The following is an 18,403-nucleotide window of genomic DNA, read 5'->3' as shown; positions in this document are numbered from 1 at the left end:
CTGTGCTAGGAAGAGCAGTAATCACCAGGGCTAGAGGCTGGTGTGCCTTTGATCCTTGAATAGCAACACATAAAAATCCCTTGCATTTGTTATTTCTGTGTTTAACTTTGTCTCCAAAACCTCTTGCATGTGTGTAATTCCTTTCACCCTAAAGTATTTTACAGAGGGGACATTAGTTTGGCCAGCAGAGATTTTGGAGTGAACCAGAGAAGGTGTCAGTTCTGGACAATGCAGAATGGAAACTGGGAAGCTGCAGCAGGTCCCACAGAATACATGGGTGGACCTTCCTTTGAGAGCATTAAATTGAAAGCAGATGAAAAAACCTCATTAAAAAAATTAAAAATGAAAAGTAATTATCTTTAAAACCTTCCCCACTGTGACAGCTTGGGGAAAAAGTTTTAATGGACCAGTATAGCCCTGGAAATAAAACTGTCTGATTTTAAACTGAAGGTATGATGAATTCATGCATTATCTTCCAGCAGGAGGAACTATGGGTGCTATTTTTCCATTTCCTGAGAAAATAAAAGTAACAAAGAAGTGGATATCCAGTATCTGATAAAAAACAAAGACTGGGCACCCACTCTTTTGTTGCTGCTCTTTTGATGGCAGCTTACGCCAGCCCAGATAAGTGCTGTGCAAATTATTTTCCAGAATGCCTTAGATGTGAAAGCCAGTGAAAGATGTGATGAAGAAAGCTTTCCTGCTATCTGATTAAACAGTCCTAGAAAGGCCTGTTTTGGAACTAGCGAGAGAACTGCTGCTTGACACCTAAAAACTGTGCAAAGCAGTAATCAATAGCAGGGCTTTGCATGGTAGGGCAGCAAAACATTGCTCTGTGAGGAAGGTGCTACTTGATCTCTCCTCCTTTATGTATGGTTTTCATTTGTGCAGAGATTCCTTCTCCCCACCCCAGGCTCCCTTCCCACATTTTCCCCTGAGAAATTCCATTGTGGCTATCAAAACTATATTCTAAACCTTCCAGTAATCTGCTGCTCACTACTGCTGAGGATGTATCACACCCACAGAGCCATTATTCAAGCAAATCCCTGACTTACATTCTTACTATTTCTCAGTTTTCCTGCATTATTGCTCAGAAAACGTCTGCTCCTCTGTGTTCAGCCCTGCAGATGTCTGGCTCCACCTCTAGGCCAATTACAGCTGGCTCTACAGGGTGAGAGCTGTTTATGCTCAGGTTTTTATTTTCATTTAGGAGAAATCAGACCAGAATGTTTTGTTACATAGATGGCTCTCAGTTACAGGCACATTTCTGTTGTTAAATTTACTTGCTTAAAGTCTAGGAGGAAGGAAAGTTTTCACTCTATTCACTTCTACAATGAAAAACTCCCAAATATTTCCTAAACTTCATACATAAATATGTTAATAATGTCCCTTTAAAAAAAAAGGTTTCTTACTACTAAGAGAATCCTATTGATATCAGGTAATATCAAAATATTTTTCAGTTTGTTTTTTTTCTTTTTAAATTACAAAAGTTCTCGTGCTTTTATGCCCAACACATCTTTATATTTGCATTCTCAGCTAAAAAATTGGAAAGGGAAACATGGGTTTAAGACTAAAGCTCAAAAGTCATGGGAGCTTTTCTGAAAATGTCACTTAATGCATATGCTATACCTTATTGTGTACCTTATTTTACTGGAATAAAAGTTTTTGTGGTCTCTCACATACTCTCTGAATACATTCTGAGAAAGAAATTAATGACAAAATAAACAAAATCTGCTCTGGGAAGTCTAGAGTTTGCTTTTTGCTTTTAGTCAAGAAGCACTTATTTGATAAATGGGTCGCTTTTATAGATCTTGCAAGAGATTGCACACCCGAGTGGAGGCAGAGGCTCAGAAGATGATTACTGGGAGATAATGGAGCAAGTAAGATGAGAAAACATGATGAAACAGCAGAAAATTTACATGCTGTTTTGCTTCTTCCTTTTGCATTAATAAAACTGAAGCTTTGGTGTTTATTTCCAAATACTGCCTGTTGCTGGATGTATCCACATGCTGGATGACCTTCCCATTCCTGTGGTCCCAGCTGTGGCAGCTAATGCCAGGCTGGGAATCAGCACTGGTGAAACAGCCTGGGCAGCTCCAGGTGCCAGGTTCTGTAAGAGACTGAGCACATTTTAAGAGAGTCCTTTCTGTTGCTTGCATTGGCCCAGTGTCATCCAGAGAAATGAGGCCCAAAAAACAGCCAAGATGAGGTTGCTACTGAATAGCAGGCAATATATTTTATTATCTAACATGAATGCCCTTTGATATTGCTTTATGGGGCAGAATAGTCTGGTCATGCCTGTAGTTAGAAGGATTAACCAGTATCACATGCCACAAATGAGCTTGCAGTGCAATTGCGCTTAAAGAATTGTGCTTTGTCTTGGTACAAGAGCAAAATATATGTCCTGTTTTATAGGGTGCAAACACCTCCCACCCTGCAGCCCTCAGGGCTGGGCTCAGGACACTGCTTCATGTGCCTGACTGATGTGACAGAGCATCCAGAGTGTGCTCAGGGTGGCTCTGGCCCAGGGAACACGGCTGGGCAGGGCTGTCTTGACTCCTGTTCCCATGGACCAAATACTGAGCTGTTCTCATATGCAGGAACTCGGTGACTGAGACCTTGAGATAATCCTGTTAAATAATTTATGAGGGAGGAACATGTCAGGACTCGGCAGAGAAAGGTGACAGGACATACACAGCATAGGGCAGGTATGGACTGAACCTTAAACTCTGAGCTTAAACAGAGCTTGTGGACAAAAAGGGGCACTGCTTTTATGGGAATCTAGGTGAGGCTGGTCTTGTTAATTATGGCAAATTAGTGCACTCAGGGCCCTCACACCAGGCACAGATGATGCAGGGAATAGGACCACTAGAGGGGAAACTGGAACAATTTCAGTACATGTACTCCTGTAGTCATTTTGCTCTTAATACCTTGTTGGTGAGAGCATTCAGACAGAGGGAGAGGGGTTGGTTTGAAAATACATTTCCATTTTAAACATTTTCACACTCAGTTCTGGGTCCTGTCCTCTTTGTAAGGCTGAGAAGTAGCAATACAGCCTTGCTGAAGGACAAAAGCAGAGACACACTTGAGCCTTATGTAAAACTATTCCATGCAGCCAAAGGGCAAATAATCAAGCTGAGGTTTTGCATATGCACCCAAAGGTGCCCGGAACAGACCATGGTGTGACTCTTTAGTTTGTTTCAGGAGAAAATGATCTGATTTGATTCTGTATTTTTGTTCTGCCCTGCAAAGCAGCCATGTGGGACAGTACAGGGATAGGGTAGACCTCCCTGGAGTACCCATGTTCAGCTTTGATCAGAGCTCACACCTACCCTGCTATTCCCTGGCTTTCCCTGGCTGTGTGCTTCTCTTCTCCACCAAAGGCACTCTGCTGGCACCTGGCAAGAGCATGTTCCTGCTCTGTTGGTGGGGATTAGCTGGAATTTCCTCTGTTCACAATAGAGCTTCTGCCTGTGGAAGATGGCAAGGATCATTTATTCCTCTTAAGGCAGGTGATTTCTGCTTGTGCTCTGACACCTTCTATTGAACTCAGAAATTGATAGTGATGGTAAAACATGTTAATAGCCTTTATTTCCCACAGAATTATCACATAAGCTGTGTTTTTCTGTTTATTTTCCTCCTTGGGCAGGGACCAACTGAGACAATGTGATATAATAAGACGAGCTGTATATAGGCACTGCTCACAAATTATATGTAGTCAAGAGACACTAAGGATGGTCTCTCCACCCCATAACTGGCACATTTTCAAGAGAACTTCACACTGATCAAACTTCACTGATTGCCCAAAGTGGGAGCTGCTATTGAAAGAGGTGTGTCACAAATTGCCAGTCTGCAACAGGACTATCAGTTCCCTGTGCCTGAGCAAATCATCAATTGTCAAAATATGTCCCAGAAATAACAAGCACCTAAACCTCCTGTTAGGTTTATCTGCTCTCTGCCAGCACTCAGCAAGGGGCTGTCTTATCAAGCATTGAAAGAACTCTGTTGCACACTCCTCCTGACACACTGCTATTTAAGGCTCTGCCTAGCATTAAGTTTTTCTTTCTTGTTGGCATTATTTTCTTTTTTTTATTTGGTTTTTAGAACTGGAGCTATAAATCTAAAAAGTATTTTACGTGCTGTGTTAGGGCTTGATTGAAATCCCATTGAAATCAATCAAAGCTTTCCTACTGACTGCAGTGGAATTGGTGCTTGGGAAATCAGGAAGAAATGTCCTTTAAAATAAAAATTGTATCCATGTCATATTTATTACCAATAGCAAGAAATACACCAAGATACGCATGTCTTTTCCCAACATGCCTCATATGTCTTTTAACTGCTACCTCTATACACCCAGCTGGGACACAGAGTGCAGAAACATCTCTTCTGGGCTACCTAATATTCTGCTTTATAAACACAAATTGATGAGAAAAACAAAATTCCCTTATCTGATTGATACAAATGTTCATATAAAATTGAAATTACACAAGAGGAAACATCCAACAGGTGTCTGCTTCTGAGAACCTGGAAGGAAAAGCTTCCTTGTAGAGTCATTTCTGCAGAGTTCTGTGTAGAAAATATTTCTTTAATGCCTCACACTTTCCATGGATGGGTACTGTTAGGAAAACTTGATCTTCCCTTTTAATTTGTAGCAAAGCTTGTGGCTGTGACCTGGTTATCAAAAGTTGTGAGCCAAAAAAAAAAAAAAAAAAGAGAAAGGAGAAAAAAAAAATATTATGAAGATGTAACAAACGCTTGCCATACTTGTCTGGGTAATTACATACAGATCCAGGAGACTGAAATGAAAGTGTGACATCTGCATGTTACTTTGTCATCGAAATTGCTGCAGTCTACTGATGAGCTAGTTACAATAGAGACAAGCCTTGAGTCTCCAGGGATGTTACAGAGACGTGAGGATCCTCAGGTCTTGTCAGAATTGCATTTTCATGTGGTATTCTCAGCTAACAGCGAAAATAATTATAGTTGTGGTATTTCAAAATGCAACTTTGCCAAGAAAGTATTTAAAGCCTGAGTCAAAATTTCACATGCTGACAAGGAAAAAAGGAAACGTTGCAGAGAAGTCTTCATGCAAAAACAAGTGCTGCTGCAGTGATGAACCATTTGATAGTGCCTTTATCAGCGTGCAGGCGTGTTTTGAATAGCGTGAGCCACGGATGACTGTTGCAGCTTGTAATTTGCCTTATGGGAGGCATGAAAGGGCTCCTTGTTTGATTGGTAAGATGAGCTGCCTCGTTGCACAAGGCAATGGAGGAGAAATGCTTGGTGAAGTATTTCCTAAGCTTTCTTGGATTCCTGCCACAGGGAAGTGCAGGGAGTGTAGTTACAGTGAATGGAAGGTTGTGAAAAGGAATTACAAGGGAATGTACCTTTAAAGATTGAGGCAAAACCCCCCCAACCACCAAAGCAAAGCAAAGCCCCAGCTGTTCAGTGAATTACAGAGATGGCAACAGAAATAGGTGTGGGCAGCAAGAGAGTATGAAAGAGAAAAGAAGACATTTTAGAACTGAAAATGACAAGCAGAAATTCTATAACTGAAAAATGCCAGGTTTGTCTTACTTTTCCACTGCTCCTAGATGTTAACATAAGCTCTTTTGAAATTAGTAAAACAAAGATAAAACTCTGCTGATAAGAGAAAGTTTCTGATTCCTCCTTAGGTCACGTTGTTGTTAAATACTGGCAAACAATCTGAGACCCACTCCTGAGATCAGCAAGAGCAGATGAGTGGGAGGCTATGGTGGAGTAGCTCTGAGGGTTGAGAACACAAACATACCTTCCTTGAAGCAGTGAAGATATGCAAACTCCATTTACTTTTCTTTGTGGTTATCAGAGAATCACAACACTTGCCTAAGCTGAAAATGGTTTGCTGCTTTAGCTTTCCAGCTCTAACATCCATTATAAATGACTCTACTGATACTTGCATTACACTGCACATGCAAATCACTAAACACAGATTGCAGCAGAGTGAACAAAAATGTCCTGTCTGTTCTCTTTCCAGATGTGGCAAAGGTGTAGACAGAAACAAATCAGCAGCCAAAGCAGGCCTGTGAATTTGCTGAACCTGTAATCTGTGATCTATGCATGATGTGCCAAATCAGCTTTTGGACTCTGAGACCAAATTGTGACTTCTTGGTGTTTACCAAGATGGAAAATGGAAATGTCTGTTGGTTTGAGTGGAGCGTTGATGCTCAAGGTGTGATTTTACATCTAAGGAAGACACTCTTAGTCCAAAAATGTACAAAGCTCCCCCATGCAACAGGGACAAACTGTTTTCATCAGTCACCTTTCCCAAAGCAACTTGAGATGGTTCCACAGTGCTGTGAAATCAGTGGCTTTTATAAAACTGAACAATTTTGTTTCATCTGAAGATAAAACCTGATGTTTCTACTCAGAAAAAAATTACATGTTTTTCACTTTTATGAGACATTTTGGAAAGAAAGCAAGGCACCTTTGATTTTATCTGCATTTTTCACTTTATTTGTTCTGTTTTCCAAGCAAGATCAAAAACCCACACAGTGGGAATCTATTTTCAGTAAAAACCCACTACTCATTTCCACTCTTCCATCACAGTACCCAAGTGAAAATGAAAATAAAACTTAAAGCAAGTGTACTTGAAGGCAACTAGCAAGTATTATCAGAATCACGGAATGTGAAGGGCTTGGAAGGGAGCTTAAGGACCATCTAGTCCTCACTGCCATGGACAGGGACATCTTCCACTAGACCAGGTTGCTCAAGGCTCATCCAAAACATCCCTCAACACTGCCAGGGATGGGGAATCCACAACTGCCATGGGCAACCCCTTCCAGCATCTCACCACACTCACAGTGAAGTATTTCTTCCTAACACCTGACCTAAATTTCCCCTCTTTCAATTTGTATCCATTACTCTTCGTCCTATAACTACAGTTCTTGATGAAGAGCATATTAAAAAATACTTTTTAATTGTTACATTGTTAATTGCAAGGTTTATCATTGTTTGCACAGGTAATTCCCGCTGTGAGCAGGAGAATGCAAGGGAGCAGCGTTGTGCAGGCACCTCACAGCCCCGGAGCAGGTTGGGCTGGAAGGGACCCTAAGAATGCTTTGTTTCCAAAGTTTCGCCTTGCAGTGTCCCGGGCTGGTGTGGAAGAGAGGGGACAGGTTGTGACAGGCGACATCCCGATCCACGCCGCCTCCCTGTCCCTGAGGGCGCTCCCTTCCCGGCCGCCGCGCTCCCGCCAGGGGGCGCTGTGGGCACGGGGCCCGCTCCCCGCTCGGGCCCTTCCGGAGTCTCCCCGCTCCAGAGAAAAGCTCCCTGGCATGGGAGAACCGGGAATTGCCAACCCCGGGCGCGGTCGGGCACGGGCCCCGCGCCTCTTTCCGCGCCCCGCCAGTCGCTCCGCCCCGCAGGACTACATTCCCCAGCATGCCCCTCGGCGGTGCCGCGCGGCGCGGCTGTCGCGTTCCGCCCGGCGCGAAGTGTCGCGCGGCGCGGCCGGAGCTGGGCTGGGGCCCGGGCCGAGCCCGCCGAGCCCCGCCGGGCCTGAGGCGGCGGCGATGGGCGGCGGGCGCTGATCCCGCCCCGCTCCCGCAGCCAGGTGCCCGCCATGGAGGAGGAGAGCATGGAGGAGGAGGGCGGCGGCGAGGCCATGATGGACGACCAGAACCACAACAACTGGGGCGCGGGCGGCTACGGGCGGCACCTGCTCGGGGAGCGGCTGCTGCCTCCAGCCGGGCCGCCGCTCCCGGGGCCCGAGCACAACGGCGCGGGGCTGCGGGGCTGCGAGCCGGGGGCTGCCACCGGCAGGGCGGGGGCGGCCGGGGCCATCGCCGCCATCAACATCAGCGCCTCGACCTCCAAGTTCCGTGAGTGACCCGGGCCCGGGCGCGGGGGGCCTCGCCTGCTGCAATGAACCCTCTGCCCCCTTCCCTTCTGGGGCCGGGCTCGGCTGTCTCCTACCCCGACGTGGCTCTCGCCTCGAGAGGCTTCTCGAAGCGAAGTCAAACGGGTTAAGGCGCTTTGGAAAGCGAAAATAACCTTTCCTCGCACAGCGCCCCAACTTCTGCTTTGCTGTCAGGGTGGATGTGGCTGTAGACCTGGGAGAGTGAGCGTGGGCAGGGATCTCGCTGCTGCTTTTTCTGAAGCCTTTTAGCTCAGGTCGTACTTTTCTATAGACTTTGTCTCTCAGGCTGAAAAACGTAGAGATGAATTGGAGAAAATCCTCTGTTTGGGATTGCTGGTGGCAGCTCTGGGCAGAGCCCTTGGAAGGGACGTTCTGTCCCGGAAGAGACAAGTGTCTGCAAAGGTCTGGTGGGAGTGACAAAGGATTAATTTACCCAAGTTAGCACCAAAAATAGAATCACCACAGAGTGGTTTGGGTTAGAAGGGACCTTAAAGACCATATTGTTCCAGGCCCCCTCCTTGAGCAGGGACACCTTCCTCCAGATCAGGTTATTCAGAGCTCCATCCATCCTGGCATTGGGGGTTCCAAAATGGCTTTTGTGTGTAGCTTCTAACAAAAATGACATTTTTTCCCTATTTTTTCCTGAGCTAGGATCGAGGGAAGGAAAGACTTTTTGCCGTACATTCCAGCTCTGCTTTATTTTCTAAAAGTCACCCTCTGGGCAAAATAGACCTTTTTTTCTTGTGTACCGTCAGAAAACTTGGATTTGGGTAGTTAAAATCATTCCTGGGAGTGCAACTGTGTGATTGCCATGATAAAATTTTAATGGAAAATGCACTTTGTGTGTCCTCCTTGCTTTCCCCAGTGCTCTCTCACCTGTCCATGTCCAGAGGTGATCAAAAGCTCAAAGTTCAGGCTTCTGGATTTCTGTTTCTCGGGTAAGCCTGGGTTTTGTGGCACATGGCCACGGCTGGCTGCTTTGAAGTTAAGACTCCCAGGCACTGTGAGCTCCCTGGCACTTTGCCTGCCTCGCTTGTCAGGGCTCCAGGTACCTTGGGGTGGCTTCTAAACCCTCGAGACAGTTGAAATGAGATGTCGTTCAACCTTGCTAAACTAGACTCTTGAAGTCCTAGTCCAGACTTTCAGAATCTTAGTTTTTCCTTCTGTTTCAGAATGAAAATGGTTTTCAAGCTGGATCTCTAGCAAGTGGGAAGGTGACTTTCCAGTTAATCCACAATTTGTATCTGAGGGGAAGAAGCAGCAGCAGCAGAGCATGATTTTGCTTAGGGTGGAGTTTTGGGGTTCTTGTTTTCACTTCTCCAGTGCTGGTATCCCAACATAATATCTTACTGGTTTTTGTTGTTTTTTAAAAAAATTATTTTCCTTCAAAAAAGGAAATTCATTAGAACTTTTCCACATCTTTGTGTTAGGGATAGTGGTACATGTAAGTAGACAGAACAATTCCACTTGTTGGACTTGACTGAGAACCTAAAGGAGCTGAGTTGGGGTCCTGCTTGTTCTTATCCTGGCTCTTAATCACCTTTGTTTAATTTTCACACATAGGAAAAGGGAGAAAGGTTGCTTTGGATATAAATGTTCCTTAAGAGGGAATTAGGGTGTGCTGGATCCCTCCTGCCTGCTCTGTCCCAGTAATGGCAGGGAATGTGTGGAGACGTTTGCCAGTCCCAGGTTTAGTAGAAAAGTTGTCTGTTCTCTGCTGCATTAGGCAGTTCTGCAGTTGAATGTTGCCTTGCTTCATGATGCAGAGGCTGCCCTGGACAGAGTATCCTTCCTGTCTTTCAAAGGTGCTAAATCCAGTTTTCCTTCCTTGAGATTTTGGTAAGACTGAGAGCTAAAATTAGAGTAATGCATAGTTCATTTAATAGTTCTTCTTTAATAGATTTTCTTCTACTTAAAGAAACTCAAGAAAAACTTTTATGTTGTAGTAAACTTAAGACTAAATATTTATGGCTGATCACCTTCAGTCATAGCTGTGGATTTATAAAGCAGTAGTGTTGTGAAAAGTGTTTTTCAAAGCTCATGAGAGAAAAGAAGACAAAGAACTTCTAGTACTTGAAGAAAAACTCTTCCATAATAGTATTTGCAGCATAACTTGATTGTGGTGAGCAATGAAGAGTTTCCATTTTGTTTCTTTCTGTTCAGGAAAGGGTGGTTATAAATGTTGTTGATGCCAGTGCCATTGGGACAGGCAACATGTGGCTGTGTGCATTGGCAATATCCATTAAATCTGCTGCCTTCCCTGTTGCATAACATTGTTCAGTGCAGTGTGTGTGCATTGCTGCGTGGGCAAATGCTCTGATGAAGAGAAAGTTACTTTTACTAACCAGCCTTAATGCAGGCTGAGAAACAGGTTATAAAAATAGAATAGAATTGGAAGCAACCACGGGGCAAACTCATAAACTTGCTAATGTATGCTGGGATGTGTCAGGCAGGGGGGCAGAGCAAAATCTATTGTGAAAACAGGCACATGGGGCCTGAGAAAAAGGAAAGCACAGGACCACAGACTGTGGATGACTCTTGGACAGCTGCCTGAAGAGTTTGTACACTCTAGCAATATTGAGGATTGTAGGGTGCACTGCTAGTTGAGCAGTAAAGTTTTGTGTATCTCACTTGGTGAGATGAAATACAGCTTCTGAAAGATATTTAGTTGCTTTCTTTCGGTTTTTTTGCCAGAATAAAAGATAATTGTCAGACTGATGTCTGCCTACTTGGCAGTAGGTTGGATCAGCCACCCTGGTCTCTCTCTTGCTTTTTAGCTACAGATTTGAAAAAGTGAGTGTAAGGTTTTATTACCAGTTCCATGAGGGATGTATACCTACTCTTGGTGGGTTGTGGGTTTTTTGGTTTGGATTTTTTTTTTCCCAATATTTTAGTGTGTTTTGCTATTCTTTTCATTGAAGTTGATGTCAAAGAATTTGGTAGCTTGAAGCAGACTCTGTTTCCATTATGACTCTAATACTGATACATCTAGGTTATGGTAGCTCATGCATATTCTTTTTTTCCTGAAATGGTTTCACTGCTGCATTTCACTCAAAGTTTTCCTTTTGAACTTTTTTTGTGTATGGAAAAGCAGCAGTTGTAGCTCAAGCTTTACTTGTGAAGTCTTTAATAATTTTCTGGAAAATGCTGAATTCTGTGGAAAATACTGACTTCTTTCAATTCTGTCAGACTGATTTCTCTCCCAGCCCCACCTCCCCAACCTTGCTGGAGTTGGATAAAATCCTGCATTCTAGCATGTTTTCTTACAAAATATCAGTGTCACTTCCCAGAAACCAACTGAATTGCAGTTTGGGAGTGGAAGCTTTTGGGAAAATCCTTTTAAATCTTGAACACCTAATGAAGGGATAAGCATTTAAGTATGACATCCTAAAAAGAGGGAGAAATAAAAAATTAAAGGGCAGTCTGTCTTTCCTTGCTAAGGATCTGTGTGATTCCTTCCTTGCTGGTCTCAACCTTGTTCTTGAAATTTGTAGATGGAGGGTCTTTAGGCCACCCTTCACTTCTGTGTATGTAAGCACTGCCAGGAGAAAAAAGGATGTTACTAACTTGTGATAGTTAATAAAATTTTAAAGTACTTTGTTTTCTGTATTAGAAGAATAAAAACAGTGATTGTTCAGTTTGTAGTCTTGGACTTTTAGCTATGTAAATATTGTGGTTGGCTTAGTTTCAGAACTGAAGTGTGGAAATCAAATTACACAGTACTTGTGAGAGACTTGAATGAGAATTAAGCTTTTCTAGAATGTTACTGTGAATTTATCAGTAAATTTTCTATGCTGACTTTTCTATGTGAGTCTCACAGGGCTTTTTGTAAAAGTGTTTTGTCCTTTACCTGTGCAGCATGTCTAATGGGCTGACTTTCCTGTTTGCTGCTGCTTTTTTTTTCCCCATATTGTAAAAAAAATTAAAAATTAACGTCTCAACAGCATGTTAAAATGATTTTGCAGTGTTCGCAATTCTTACTTGACTATTTTCTTTCAAATTAATTTGGCTCATTTAATGTGTTACACCAGATGTGGGTGTGATTATACATTGAAATCTTAAAGCAAGACTTGGTCTAATGTTTATGCTGACTTCAGCTTAATATTTTCTGTGGAACACAGAGTGGTTCTGTGCAGGCCCATCTTTTTTTGGGTAACAAACTACAAAACAAAAGCTCAGGTTTTGCTGCGGAGTGTAAGCAGGAATTGTAAAGGTGCTATGTGGAGCTGCTCCTGAGAAGATGTGCCTGGACTGTGGTCTCTGTGAGGGATTAGAACTCAAACAAGGCATTGCAAGGCAAGGAGTAAGGGCTGAGCTTACTGCAAGGGAGGTGCTGTGCTGTTGAATGGGTGCTTTTACATGGGGAAGCTGACTTCTTACCTGAAATCCTGGTGGTTGTGTAGCCAGCCCTGTGACCTTCACTCTCTTGTTAGCAAACAGTGATGTCCTTTCAGATTGCCTGCTGGGCTCTTGGGGCAGTGTTCTGCAGCACTTGGGGGGACCTGGTCATTGCTCAGACATTTTCAGGTTAACTAGATCTGATTCTGTAAAAGCTGTGAGGCAAGAAGGCACCAATGGCTGCAGCTGGATGAAGGATGCACTAGCATCCTCCTCTAAGCAAAGCTTCTGGCTGAAATACCCTAACATTACACACACAAAGAAATCTGTAATACTTGCTCGTGCAGGTGGAGTTCCAGCATTTCCTTGTCTCACACCTCTCTCTATTCCATGTTCTCTTTACAATCTTTTTTTTTTTTTCCTCATGATACTCCTAACTGTTTTGCCAATTTCCTTAGAATTGTTCTTTATAATGCTGCCAAAAGTGACTCACCCAGCTCATTTCAACCCCTCATGAAAATACCTTTCAAAAATATTGCTTCTCAGAACCATCAATGAATCTTCATATAAATGTATATTTAAAATTCATCCCTAGCCAAAATATTTCTTTCCAGTGTTGTGTCTAAACTGGTCTGTGTGGGGTGAGAAGTATCTTTATTCTCTGTTCCATTTAGGCCAGACCCACATGTGGAGCTCAAATGAAGAAACTTCTATATTTCCAAGGCTAGATAGTTTTGATCCTTTTTTGTTTTGATTAATTTGATTTGATTTCATTGCTTGAATTCAAATAATAGATTTGATTGAGGTGCTGTTGGTTGCTGAGGGCTTTTTTGAGTGGGTGCTGTGAAGCTGTGATGGTGTTACAAGGCAACGAGGTAGTGCTGTGGCTACAGCCCTGAAGGGAGGGTGTGAACCTGTTGGAGCTGAGCCAAGAGTGGTTGGTTCAGAAATCCTCCCTGAAAAGAGAGAGATCCAAATCCTTCCGTGTCTGTGAAGGCACCCTGAGTCACTGGTGCAAGAGGGTGCAGTTGGGAAGCTCAGGAGGAAGATCAGGGAGCAGTGGGGAACGCTAATTTAAACACCTCCTATTCTTCCCTGTGGTGATCTTTATCTAGAAAAGGAGTGTAATTGTCCCTGCTAGAGGGGAACTGTAATACAGATTCAAAAAAGTTGCCTGGAAGCCTAACTACAGTTGTAGGCAGAGGGAATTGCATCATCTTTTAGACCAAGGAAGCTGCTGGTCCCACCTGAGACTTATGGAATTAATCCATGTGCTGGGAAAGAATATTCAAAAACCTACTGGTCTTGGCCAGAGCTTGTTCTCCTGAATGTGAAGATGCCATGTTAATAATTGATTCTGAACTGCCACAGTTACATAATTTATTAGTCTGAACTAATATTTTTATAAATTTTTATTATTCTAATTTCATGTTAGAACTCACAGGAGTTTGCTTTTCCATGTTACTTAGGCCCCAGAGAAATACTGAATCACTGATTTGGCAGGTTTTCTCATTTGCTTTTTGTAAATACAAAGGTACAAGCTCAGTCTGGGCTTTAGTTTCAGATGAGGTTCTTTTAGTGGAAGTGAGCTGTTCCCAGCTGGCCTGGTTATTGGTGTGATCTGAAATCACAGAGCATTCACTTGTTTCTGGTATTTTAGGTGAAGTTACTAAATCTATTCTTGTCTTTTTCTTGCAGTAATGAATGTTATAACAATTGAAGACTATAAGAGCACATATTGGCCAAAGTTGGACAGTGCCATAGATCAGCTTTTAACTCAGAGTCCTGGTGACTACATCCCTATCTCCTATGAACAAATATACAGGTAAGGAAATACTATAAATGCTACATAACTTACTTTCTTTTTTTCATTTCATTTATAAGGAAATGTTTATTTGATCTTGCTGTTTATGCGTATGTCATATTTTGTACCTTTGAGGAGACAAATGGGAAAGTTATGTGAAATACAGTACTGTTTAAATGGCTAGAGGGAATAATAGGTTCATATCTTGACATACCATGTTAACAGGAATAAATGCTAAAGAATTAAAATGCAGAAGTGCTGAAAACACTAACATTAAAATAAACCCCATCACAGTTGCTTATTGTAATGTACTAGGAAATGTATTAAAGACTCAACATCCTTTTCTCCAAAGAGATTGGCATGGTAGGCAGTTGATTTAATGTGTCAAAAGGCTTCTTTATGATATCTAATAGGAACCAATTTGGTGTGGTTAATGTGCAGAAGGAAATAGAAGCACCTGGTGCCAAGGTCCTTTGATGTAAATTGTCATTTGTGTTTTGCCTCAGGTGTTTTGGTGTGTTCTCCCCTTGGCCAGTTCCAGACAGTTCGAAGGACACTCCTTTGTATCTCCATTCTTGTCTGGAGAAAGCTTGGGCTGTGCCTTAGAGCTGCAGTTTGGTTTGAAAGGGATCCAGTCACGAAACAGAACTGCCCTTCAGGCTAAACTAGTGCTCAGAGTTTGCTTCCCCATCACACTACTGCTCCAAACCAAGAGACCTGGCAGTTTCTTAAGAGATGAACTAAAATGGAGATTCTTGGTCTGTAGATGGGGCAGGTATTCAGGGTGTTGGTGAATAGGATGGAAAGTGGGTGACTCCTGCTGGATTTACTGGCCAAGATTCCATAAAAACGCCTGTAGGTGTTTACTTCCGAGGGATGAGATCTGGGAGACAACTTCCAAGGTGTGTATGCAGATGTTTACCATGGACAGTTTATCTGTAAGGTATCAAAGTGTCATTAGTGCCTGTTTTCAACTGCCAGTCCAAATCCTGCCTGTGCATAGTCACTTCCAGTTATAAAAGGGTTGGATAAATTGGCAAGAGGTGTGAAGGAAGGTTTGAGATGAGGAAAACATGAGCAGCTAAGTTGTACTTCTGGCAGTCTCCATTGCCTCCTAGGTATAGTTTTCTGTTCCTCAGGACAACTTAGAGAGCTTGGATATTCATCCACTGCTTACCCTTTTAATGTCCTTTTTGGGATTTCCTGTTCCTAAGGTGTTTGGTTATATTAAAGAACTAACAAGCTTGTGACTTCTTTTGGGTAATATCAGGGCAATGATGATTCACAGAATTAGCTCACAATCAGGAACTGAAAACAGGATCTCAAAATGGGGAAGGAACATCTAAATAGAAGTGTTCAAATAAAATGTAAACACACCCAATGTGTACATGGGAAAACTGGTGTTTGACTACAGAGCGTGTTGCAGAAATAGTGTCAGCAATAGTATGTGTAACACTAAAGAGAAGTGTACTTTAAAATTCAGTTTAGTTGCATACAAATAAGGCAGTCAGGTGTGGAAGTGTCTGTGTACTGGTTAGCTGTGGAGCAAACAAATGTGTGGGAGCAAACAAATGTGTGGCCATTTGCTGTGGTTACCCAGCTGGCTGATTTTGTAAGAGATCACAAAAATCAGTCTCCCTTTTCTTAGCAGTGTTTCTCTGTTTGGTCCAAACCAAGCTGATATGTTTTCTCTTAGCAAAGAGCATTGTACCAAAATATTTTTTGCAGTTGCTTATTTTAATATAGGATCTGCTATTGGTAGACTTGATATGAAAAAAAATTACCTTGATTGCTAGTATTTAAATAATATCAAACTACAGATACTCAATTATTTTTAAAAGACAATAATATTAGAGGTGGGTGTAGGGTGTCTTTTAGTTTTAAGAAATGACATGGTTCACCAAATAAGCAGACTTTTGCCATCTTTGTAGTTTGCCTGTTTTTGTACCATCTTCTCAGTAGAAAATTGGAAAGTGATAGTTCCCCTACAGAGATACAGTGTTGCTGTCCCATAGCTTTGGGCTTTTGGGGCCATTTAAAGCCTTCAGAATTCAGGGCTGGGATCTGGATCTCCCTGGAAATCGGTTGTTTGCTCATGTCCTAAGAGCAGTCTCTGGCTTAAATTGCTTGCTGTCACAGTTCTTGGTACAGAGGAGTGGAGAGGGGAGCAGAACAGAGATGTGACTTGCCCAAGATACCAGGTGAAGTCTCCCTGGTAGACCCCTCCCTGAGGCCTCTTGGATTTGGCAGCTAAATTTCAAAATGCTGACTGAGGACTAAAAGTTGCTTGGTACAGATGAATGTTGGTGTTAGTCCTGACAGTGATGGTTACTTGAATAACATCTTGCTGAAAGTAATCCATGTATTTGTTTTACAACTGCTGTAAATATGTCTTCAATGAGTAGCCTTGTTTTTGGATGTTATATTGCAGTATGAGAGCGATAAAGTGTTCTTGAGAATCAAAGATTTTACTGAAGACCAGAGTTAACACAGCAAAGCTACAGAATGCATAATTAGTTTTATTGCTCTTTTTCTGCATCTTTCCTTACTATGAAAGTGCAGAATTTTCTTAGAATTAAAGTAACAAAGAATGGAGAAGCATGCTTGGGTCTGTAATTTTAGAACTTTTGCCATTTCTTTTTAATGCTGCCATGGTTTTGATGCAACTTCAATGATACTTGTCAGCATTCCCCTTCTTGTAGTAAGGGTTTTGCCTTAGAATATTCATAGAATTGTTAAACCTGCTTATTTTAATGGAGACTTCATTCACGTAGGAGAGACAAAAGCCAGAAGTAGGAATGTACTGTTAACAGAACTGTCCTGGCTGTTTTGAAGTGCACTGTTAAGAGAACTCATTGTAAGTTAAAATGAAGTTGGGGAGGGGGAATGGGATTGACACCCTGGAGCCTCCAGGGGAACCTGCTGGAGCTCATTCCAAGCTTAGGACTGTATTTAAAAGTTCAACAATCATTCACTCAACTCTATTATCCTCTGAATTGAAACTTGAACAAAATGTTTTGAAGTCTGTTACTGTTCATTGCAAACTGTTGTAAGTTCATTGTTTGTTCCTATATTTGTTTCTGCAGTTGTGTGTATAAGTGTGTATGCCAGCAGCATTCGGAACAGATGTATAGTGACCTAATAAAAAAGATAACTAACCACTTAGAGAGAGTCTCAAAGGAGCTGCAGGTAAGAAGCTGCACAATCTAATTCTCTCTTTCCTGGGATCTGTGATTATATCAGAGCAGTATGTAGGTGGCCCATGGAGGGGATTACTATTAAGACTGATTTACATTAACTTAGAAAATTGTCAACTACTTCACTCACTAATGGGCTGTCAGACAGAAAACCAACTACGAGATCCAAAGGTTTGGCACTGCCAGACCTTGAAGATCTCAACCACGTGGAGAGCAGTGGCTAAACCTGAACATATGGTACAGAATGAAAGAATGGAGAATGGGAAATCTTAAGTATAATCTGGGATGTAAATACCTCAGATTGTGATCTGAGCACGTGAAATAAATGTCTGCCTTTCCTGTGTAAGTGTATAAACTGTTTATAGTTCTTGTGCACAACAAGCAACACAAAAGGGAAAATCTAAAGAAAAAATTTAAGTGAATTAAATATATATTGTGAAGTATAAGTGAAGAATTACTGCATAGGGAGTTCTGTTACACCTTATTCTGCATTTTTCTTGCCTAGCTGTAGATGTCAGTGGTTTACAGCAGTCCTAATATGTAGAGTTTGTATATCCCTATCCTTCTCTGCATCTTACTTGTGCATCCATGATTGTTTTCATGTGTGTTCCTTGTTGAACATTCCTTTTAGACTAGAAACTCCAGATATGTTCTTGAAATTGTCATGGTTGTAGCAGCAACACTGCTTGATTTTTCCCTGCAGCTTTTTTCACTTCTGTAACTGATGTTTGAGTTCTGTACTGATTTGCAGTGTATGAAGTAGAGGAGACAGACACAAAGAAACCCTAAAATGCAGCAGCTTCTTCAGTGCTTCTAACACATTGATAACTAATTTCTGTCAGCCCAAAACAGTCTTAATGCTTTAACTGCATCAGGTGTTTCTGGCTAAATGTGCATTCCCAAAATATATAGCACCGTGATCTCTCTGATGTCCTTTTTTGTTGCACTGTTTTCCTCTTGTGGCTTTCCTTATAAAGAAAAATAACCACCCAGCATTTAATAGGCATGGTATTTGCTAGGTTCTTTCTTCTTTTCTCTTTTATGTTCTCTTTATTCCTCATGGAGTGACAGCCTCAGTGTTCTGTAAAAATTGCTTGGAGTTGGTGAACTAGTATTTAAAATAAAGCCTTCCCTTGGTTCTGCTGAGCTGGTGCAGCCTGAACT

The 18,403-nt window shown here is 42.1% G+C and overlaps 1 protein-coding gene across 3 annotated transcripts in view; it reads left to right on the top strand.

Annotated features, from left to right (window-relative positions):
- The first annotated feature begins 7,496 nt into the window (after positions 1 to 7,496).
- CACUL1 (CDK2 associated cullin domain 1) overlaps positions 7,497 to 18,403 on the top strand; it is a 41,902-nt gene continuing 30,995 nt past the window's right edge. The window contains exons 1-3 of one of the 3 annotated variants that reach the window (XM_033515551.1): positions 7,497 to 7,862; positions 13,937 to 14,063; positions 17,129 to 17,231. In XM_033515551.1, the coding sequence (XP_033371442.1) occupies positions 7,604 to 7,862; positions 13,937 to 14,063; positions 17,129 to 17,231 (489 nt within the window). In that variant the 5' untranslated portion in view covers positions 7,497 to 7,603. The remainder of the gene's footprint in view (positions 7,863 to 13,936; positions 14,064 to 17,128; positions 17,232 to 18,403) is intronic. The other 2 variants (XM_033515550.1, XM_015633484.3) reach the window with 2 other exon arrangements.

The sequence above is a fragment of the Parus major genome, chromosome 6 (assembly GCF_001522545.3).
Source record: "Parus major isolate Abel chromosome 6, Parus_major1.1, whole genome shotgun sequence".
Lineage (NCBI taxonomy): Eukaryota > Metazoa > Chordata > Aves > Passeriformes > Paridae > Parus > Parus major.
Note: the sequence above shows the minus strand (reverse complement) of the source record. Positions and strands in the feature narration are given on the sequence as shown.